The 8,606-nt window shown below is 33.0% G+C and overlaps 3 protein-coding genes across 5 annotated transcripts in view; 2 read left to right on the forward strand and 1 right to left on the reverse strand.

Moving 5' to 3' along the window:
- The window catches only part of kmr (kramer), a 28,356-nt gene extending 26,607 nt beyond the window's left edge, over positions 1 to 1,749 (reverse strand). The window contains exon 1 of one of the 2 annotated variants that reach the window (XM_066391415.1): positions 1,317 to 1,749. The gene's annotated coding sequence lies outside the window, so the exon portion shown is untranslated. The remainder of the gene's footprint in view (positions 1 to 1,316) is intronic. The other variant, XM_066391414.1, reaches the window with a different exon arrangement.
- LOC136409733 (translation initiation factor eIF2 assembly protein-like) overlaps positions 1 to 8,606 on the forward strand; it is an 89,485-nt gene that overhangs the window by 46,859 nt on the left and 34,020 nt on the right. The gene's annotated exons all lie outside the window — the stretch shown is intronic.
- On the forward strand, positions 4,824 to 7,280 carry LOC136409736 (dynein beta chain, ciliary-like). 2 transcript variants are annotated; one of them, XR_010752199.1, is made up of 3 exons: positions 4,824 to 5,480; positions 5,764 to 6,202; positions 6,464 to 7,280. XR_010752199.1 is itself a non-coding variant. In XM_066391444.1 (2 exons), the coding sequence occupies exons 1-2, from the start codon at positions 5,240 to 5,242 to the stop codon at positions 5,949 to 5,951; spliced, it is 429 nt and encodes a 142-aa protein (XP_066247541.1). In that variant the 5' UTR covers positions 4,824 to 5,239; the 3' UTR covers positions 5,952 to 7,280. The 2 variants fall into 2 exon arrangements, 1 of the variants encoding a protein (XP_066247541.1); XM_066391444.1 differs by having other exon boundaries at positions 5,764 to 7,280.

Below are 8,606 nucleotides of genomic sequence, written 5' to 3' on the forward strand. Positions count from 1 at the left end.
AGTAGCAAAAAGCGCGGGGGTTTGATGTTGAACAGATAAGTCAGTCTTTCAAGGATTCAGTATATCTCAGCCAGATCAATCTCAGGATGTAGAAACATAATGTTTGATTAAGTATTTAATTAGTTTGTCTGTGCACTTCATTGGAGTTCCCTTAATAGGTGAACAATGACCTAAACAGATGATGAGTTTGTAGTTTTCAGTGCGAAAAGATTAAGTGAAACGAATGGTTAAATCTGAAAGTAATGCCCCTGGTGCAAGTAACGTTCGCCCTTATTCTCGTGATCCCTTCAGTGACAAATTTATCCGCTTTTGCAGAAGGCATCTTAGACATTCCTAGTTGATGCTTATAACCTGGATATTCTACGTAATAACTCTAAGGACGGTTATTAGATCCCATTGAAATTTAAGACGGTAGATTGATTCAGAACCAGAACCCATGAAGTCCTCGGATTCGTACGGCAGTTTTAAAACAAAGTTGTTACAGTCTTCACAGACAGAAAGCGATTCGAACGAAACTTTCACAGGTTGGCCGAATGCAAGATTTTACTACTTCCATGTCCGATGTAAATTTTTAGATTTCACTAATTTTTTAAAATTAATTTCCCCATTAATTCTACTTCCACTATTTCTAGCAATACAGAAAAGGAATTTTTCACAAATTTTCTTGACGGGGATTCCGAAATTTCGAATTAATTGTTTTTATTTAGAATCTCAGTTTGGTACCGACTCGCTAATGTTGATGGTAAAATTCACAATGAATAATGCTGGGCTCGCATATTGAATACCAACATTGTGAGTTATACTTGGGAAGGTCATTTAATTGTTCTTGGTATTTAAGGTATGTACATAGTAGCAAATTTTCACACGAGTTTTTCAACGAGAATCTAAGTTCGGTTTCTTCTGTTTGTTATTTTGGGCAACAACTTCCGAGCCCAATAATCTATTTTAAAGCTCAAGGTGGTTATTTTGGAAATTTTGCGGCCAGAAATAACGGGTGATCGTTAAAAAACTTCGTAATAGGCGGTGAATTGTAAACGTAGGGCGGTGATTAAGCCGTTGCTATTTACAATAGATAATAGATGAATCTATCTAAGACATGCCTCTGATACTTCAACGCCCACTTGAGACTTTTGTCAACGTTCACCTTTTATAATTTTAGGTCATTAATGTTATTTAATATAAATAATCGTTTCATCGGGTCGTTTGAAACTATTTAAAAGGGCTGTCATATAAACGTAAAGAACAGGTGCGTTTGGAGAAATATTTCTGTATATACTGCATATTGCCTAACAAATACGTAAAAAGGCCAATAATACCTTGTGGTCAATGCAAGAATTCCACATACACACGCATTATACCTTGCTTAGCGGCAATAGATTCCTTTAGATGGAGATTAGATCGGGCGGGCAAGCTTCCAAACACAAAACTTATTACAACCGACAGCTTTAGGGTACGATCACAACAAACATAAAAAACACACGAGGGGTGGGTTTCTTCCGGAAGTTCACCCATTGGATCACTCGAAAACTATTGAACCAACATGGTCTTCATGCGAAAACAGTTATAAGTACTACGGGTATGGTACTGCAGATGGGATAAAAGCAAGAGCACGGTAAGAACAAACCAGTGGAGGGGTAATGGTAATGGTGAACAGGTAGGCATTCCACCGGTCACGTCACCTCCCCTCTCAAAGGTTTCTCGCTTGTTGCTTAACAGCAACAGCGATGCTTACTAGCACATTCTGTATGCTACACGGTACTGCGTCATTTAATTTTAAAATAAACCAACATTTTTACGTAGTGATTATTATTACAGAAGCTCCAAACCGCTAAATTTACGCTTCAGCACACACATACTTTGATATGTATCAGTCAAATCCAAAACGCTCTACAAATAAAATATTGTTATCTAAAGGATGGAAAACGCTGCTTTAGTGGCGCTTCGTGAGGTTAAACGTTTGGTGAGAGAAAAACAAGAGGCGTACTGTAAGTAGTTAAGCGCAAATGTTTTTTTTTTTTTTTGAAGAAAGTAGCCTCTAACTGTTTTCTATCACTCACATTATTTACATTTCGCTGAAGTAAAAACCAGAGACGTACTGAGTATTACTTGGTTGTTGAATGTAAAACTCTGTACAACTTAGGACATTTGAATTTTGACAAATTAAATTTAGAAATGTACGAGTAGTGAAGCTTCTTCTGATTTCTGATACCTAATTAAATCCTCCATCAATGGGCATAATTTAGAAAAATTGTTCGTGCCAAAGTTTTGATGAAGTGCCAGTCGGTTTTTAAGCAAAGTACCTTCTAACTGTCTTGCATATACAGGGTGTTCCGGAAATGACTGTACAACGCTTGACCAAAAGTAAAATGTTCAAAGCAAACTTGCCTATATCCAATGTTGCTTTGTTTTGTCGCTACAGGGCTCTCAACTTCTCAAATTAATATGATTTTTTCAAAATAATTGCTAAACACTCTTGTTGATTTTCACAAATTTTGAAACTAAGAGTTACTACATAAATTGGCGTGTTTTAACGCGAATGAATCTTTTTTTATGTGTGAAACTGTTAAAACTGGCGCGTGGTTCGTAAAGAAAAGTTTGAATTTCTGTTGCACAAACGACTTAAATTTTTTTCTCTGCCACAAGCTGACTTTATTTTTAAATTTATTTATCTCTTGTAAAATTTTCGCCAAACATTCGGTTTATCTAGAAAAGAATTATTTATGATACTTTGCAATTCATTATTGTTATTTAGTCAAAACAAAAACATGAAAAAAGTTTAAATTCTAGATAACAACTAACTTAGTTTAATTCTTCTGACGAATGTTCAAAATGTTGATCGTTTTCTTTAATACATAAATAAATTCAACAATAAGTTATATTAAAAAAATGTATCTTGGGCATCGTGTCGGACGGCTTTTTCTAACATTGTTTATAAGACAATGATAAATTGTAAGGTATCCTAAATAATTTTTTTGTAGAGAAACTGTATGTCTACTAAAAATTTTACAATAGACAAAAAAGTTTCAAAATAAAGTCATTCGTACAGGGGGTAACAAAAATATAAACTTATATTTACGAGCCACACGCTATTTTTAATATTTCCATGCATTAAAAAAAATCCTACTCATATCAAAACACTTCAATTTATGTAGTATCTTTTAGTTCCAAAATTAGTGAAAGTCGATCAGAGCGTTTAGCAATTATTTTTATAAAAAAATATTAATTTGAGAATTTTGACGCATTATACCGGTAAAACGAAGCAACATTGGATACAGATATTTCGCTTAAAACGTCTTAGTTTTGGTTACGTAATTTTTAGTCAAGTGTTGTACAATCATTTCAGAGACACCCTGTATAAATATTTGCAAAATTCAAGCTTCGATCAAATAAAAACCATAAGTGTACTGAGCACTTTCTGAAAATTGATTAATAATTGAGTCCACAAATGGTATACCCATTTATGGACTCAATAATTAATCACCTTGACTATGTGACTTTTCCTCTGCTTGCGGTTTCCAAGTTGAAGTTCCTACTTAAATGTAATGGAAACATTCAGGGTAGCCCAATTTGAATTTATTTAACTTTTATAAAAATTAGTCAAAATTTGAAACTTCTCTCCAGTCTCCTAAGTTTAAATTCCCACTTAAATACTACGGAAACCTACAAGATGGCCAGATTTGAACCTATTTAACTTATTTAACTATTAGCCAAAATCTTCAAGAGGCCGCCAGGAGAACCCAACTGGGGCTATTTGATTTTCTTAAAAATTATTTTATAGTAGTTCAAAATTGGTTAGAAACTCCATAATAGAACTAGAGATGTACGAGTGGTGGAGCAACTTCTGAAACCTAATACTTAATTGCGTTCTCAAAACGATACAATTTTGAAAAGTTGCTGCTGTTAAAGTTTTGATGGTCGCCAATGGATTTCAAAATAATGGACTCTAATTTTACGAGCAAAACTTTGACGCTGATTTCTTCTAAATTTAATGAAAAATTATACACTTGTCAACATTAAAACAAGTCAATCAGCAATAAAAGACATCTTTGCTGGGGAGAGTTATTTTCAATTTTAAAAATTATAGTTTCCAAACTTTTGACAGGATTATAAGCCGTTTAAGATCAAAATACTCTCTATTATTTAAGAAATTTACATTTCGATAATAAAAACCAGGGGTGTACTGAAGGTAAAACTTATTCCTTCTTTTGTTTCGGAATTTCTTTTCTCTCAAAATACTTCAGATTTCTTACAACTCTTTCAATATCACACATTTTTCTGATTGTGCGACTTCTTAACAGAACATTCTATACTTAGCCTTAACTTTATTAGCATTCTCTTCGCTCTGCTGCTTTATTATGCAAGATTTAAACCTGCTGCTCACAAATTAAGATTTACAACAATGCTGAATGTGAAAAATTCATTAACAAATCTGATAAAATTCAGAATTATTAATAAAATCCCTGCAATTGACCTGGCACGCTATGTAGTCTGCAAACTAGAGTTCCGTGTCGAATACGCATAAAACATGTTGTATTAGATATTCATACAAGTAGTGGAAGGTGGGGTAAAATTAGTCTAGAAAATCTTCTTGATGCACATAACGTGTACTACAAAATAATTAAAGGTTTTACACATTTATTGCTTTTTCTTCCTTAACATGGCCTAACTCATTTTCTTACCTACAAAAGGTTAAAAAAACCTAATCCCCTTCCTCCCCTCTTAAGAAGGCTTAAGAGCTTAATTGAGCAGTGAGAACTGCTGATGTGTATTCTAATTACAAGATCTATTTTACCCCAATTAAATATGAAACAGAGACACGCCATTTTAATCCGTTTTGTATTAATATTTACGATACACTTTATGTGACTAAATGCCATCATCGTGTCATGGTACGGGTTATTCTTTAAATTTGCATTCCACAACCAGGGAAATCCACGTAAAAGTTAGTTAATCTTTGTCACAGAAACACGAAATTGATTATTGTCTCTGAATTTAGGTTACATTATTTCAAAGTTTCAGGGGTAAGCAAGAATTTCAAAGTCAAGTCATCACTTCTGTTTAAAGTAAAACTAGTTCAGGAACGTGATTGAATTACAATTTTCTTGGGAATTCCACACCTGCGAATCCTCAAAACTCCCATTTTGTCTAATATTGCTAAGGCAAAGCACGTAGAGACAAACAATGTTTATTTGCACGCTGGGTTTTATACTTTCACATACAGGTGCGTAATTGTTTTACTATGGAACAACCGACAGTACCGGTAGTAGACAAACGTCTGGACTTTTTGGGCACTTACGTCCAAAAGTCTTTGAAGCTCAAATCAGAAAAATGGACTCGACTCATTGCTACCGAAGACTATAAGGCTATAGTAAAAAAATTTTTGGAGAGACATTCCCCTAATTTATTAGTCATTATTTTGACTCCTGCAGCCCAATTAGTACCCTCCAATGGATTTCCGTTAGTGCAACTTAAAACCAAAGGTAGGTACCTCACACTAGAGAACAGGGTGTTCCTTGGACGAAATTAATTATGCTTGAACTTGATGGAAAAATTCGATTTTTTCGCCAGGTTTCGTACTTGTAGCTACTTATGACAAAATCCCCTAAATTTAATTAAATTACATCCAGTAGTTTTTGATATTTTAATGATAATGCAGATTTATTTTCAACCCTGTATATCTCAGAACAGAAACATTTCTCGATTTACTTTTACCCTGCATTATATCTTCTCTTGAATACTAACTTACATTAAGTGATTTTTAAGGGGTCTACTTTATAAAAAAAGAACCAGCGCCAGTGTGCAAATCATCTCCAGGAGAATCTGTGATTGTAGGGGATCTTTCTCCTAAACTGGTGGACCAATTAGCTTCATTTGTAGATGAAGTAAATCGCTTACTCAGTATTATACACAGTGTGTACAAGACAAGGATGTTCAGTATGAGAATCTCGTAAAAGGTAATGCAATGTAAAAGAATGATTCAATCACACCTACAAAATTACTTTTACAATTTTAGTTGTTTTGAAAGAAAAACGAAATTCTCCAGTTTTTTTTAACATTTTTCTTGAATTATGGTAATTAAAAAACTAAAATCACTTTTTCTCTGCAGATTTTTATAAGCTTCAGTATGAAAACTGTGATTTCATTCTATGACATTTCGTTAGTCAACAATGATCATCAACTTTTTTTTGTAAATACGGTCCTGGTAAGTTTTTTTATCGAGTTTAAAGCAACTGTTTATTACAAATCCATTGATGTATCACACTTCGTAATCTACGCAGTGTTTTTATTTCTCATCATTTTTTCATTATTTTGCGTGCCTGGCTAATTTACCTACACGTAGTTAACATTATAAAAGTGAAACAGCTTATTTTTTAAACTAATCGTTCATTATCTAAATTACAAAAACTATTTGAACAAGTGTTCATTATTTTCTAACACAATTAAAATTTCCTGTCAATTACAGCTAAAACTTTAAGTAACACATTTGGTGTGAAAGGATCGAATGCTTCAAGAACTCTTCCTCGTAGTTTTTCTTCCGTCTCAAAGGAGTGTCGTTAAACACGATTTTTGATGTAGTCCCTGAGAAAAATCTAACGAAGTAATGTCTGGAAAACGGACAGGCCAAGGATGCTTCGAGTGGGTGACTCCATCTTCCAGGTAATCTATGTGATAGATATACCTGCACAATTGTTGCATTATGTGTTACCATCCTATTGGAACCAACAGTTATGAGTTAAAGCCAACGGAAAATCATCTAAAGTTTTTTTAAATCCTCTTTAAGTAAAATAGTTATAAATGCAAGGGCAAATTATTCGAGTGTCAAATATTCCCACCCACTTTTTAAACGCAAAGGTATATGGATGATGTGGCATCTTGTAGACACGGGGGTTCCCTCTGGATCAGTAATGCGCATTTCTTCAGCTGAAAATTCTATTGGGTGTCACATGACTCCCTTCTGACCAAATAACTTTTTGTGTAAAATTTTGATCATCTGCATATTTCATGTGTTCTTTGTTATAGCGATTGTTGCGGCTTGTTGCTCGTTTTTTAAATGGTCTGTATTCCTTCAGACTTCTTACGTGGCGTCCAAACAGTTTACTTGTATTCTTTCGGGGTAAGGACTTCCATAAATGCGTTTTGCTTCGATTGCATTTTTATGACAGAAAATGTAATATTTTCCTATGTCAATTTCTTTCCAGATGAAAAATCTTGTACCATTTAAATTATGTGCTATAAAATAAAATAAAAAACTAAATGATCTGTCAATATTTTAAAAAGGTTGAACCAGTATCATATTTGTCTCGAGCGTTATCATTTATTTAAAGCTTCTTATGTTTCTTTTATAAAAATAATAAAAAAGTAATTAAAAACCAAAATACTGCATAAGTTGTTTTAAAATTGAAAAAAACTTACCAGGGGTGTACTTGAGCAATTCCTGACAAATTAAATATCATAAAATGACACTAAGACTGTCATGTCAAAGCTTATGAAAAACTGCAAGGGATAGATGGTTTTCGTTCCCTCTTATATATTATATCCTTTCTCTTACAATGCGAAAATGAAATAAAACATATAATATAAATCTTAGCTACATTAACACTATTTTGAATTGTAAATGTTATCCAATAAAACCGTGCATATATTATTAAATACCCATTAATAATTTGCGCTAATAATACACTTTTATCCATGTTAAGTTTACCAACGATTTATTTTATTTTCTATTCGCATGCATCCGTTTATTATTTATTATTTTATGTAGTGTGAATAGGTTTTGTTCTTTTATTTATTAGTTATGTAAGATGCTTGTTTCAGTCCTGTTCGTATTCATTTTCGCAGTTCGGTTATTTTCACGTTCACTTACGGTATTATCAAAGGAATTCAAGCCTAATGTATTTAATATTTATTTTAAATACAAAAATAAGAATATAAATGCGTTTGTTTGTTTTTTTTTCATACACGCCATGGAATATTTTATGTTTTATCGACTTTGAAAATCAAGGGACTAATCACTAATAAATGACAATAATATTTATAATCAATATTCACTTTGTTTATCATATATTGTTTATTAGCTTGTCTATTCAAAGAAATTTCAATAATTTTGTAAACGCAAATTTATGATTCTACGATGAATTTAACCAATTTTCGAAAACGTCCTACAGTGGAGAGAGGCATCTCTCATGATACACATGACAATTAATGATTTAGCCAATTGATTGTCACATTATCGTGAAGGTCATGAATAAAATTCATAAAATAGTCTAACTTAATCCATAAGAAAGTTTGCCGATTTTAATTCGGCATTCCTAGTGTTCTGAGTAGCTTCAATGGATTTCTTAAAGCTATCTGAATGTAAGTTTGCCCAAAATGATCGAAATAACTGAAAACCAAAAGTAATTCTCTTGATCTGTTCGCACCGCGAAATTACTCTCATGAATGCGCAACTTCTCTTTTATTTAAACAGGTTTGTATCTGTTACCGTTTACAAGATCCCCATAATGGACATCCATATCTTGGACACCCTATATGAGCTAACAAAAGATCGCTTTTCAGATCTTAGTTCCCCTTTTATCAAACCCTCAAAACCACGAACAGTGGCCAGT

This window comes from Euwallacea similis, chromosome 6 (genome assembly GCF_039881205.1).
Source record: "Euwallacea similis isolate ESF13 chromosome 6, ESF131.1, whole genome shotgun sequence".
Taxonomy (NCBI): domain Eukaryota; kingdom Metazoa; phylum Arthropoda; class Insecta; order Coleoptera; family Curculionidae; genus Euwallacea; species Euwallacea similis.

What these genes read in the sequence shown, in the direction of transcription:
- LOC136409736 (XM_066391444.1), top strand. Translation starts at nt 5,240, where the DNA reads ATGGAACAACCGACAGTACCGGTAGTAGACAAACGTCTGGACTTTTTG. An exon ending in AGTGCAACTTAAAACCAAAG is followed by an intron (nt 5,481 to 5,763) that starts GTAGGTACCTCA and finishes GTGATTTTTAAG; the next exon opens with GGGTCTACTTTATAAAAAAA.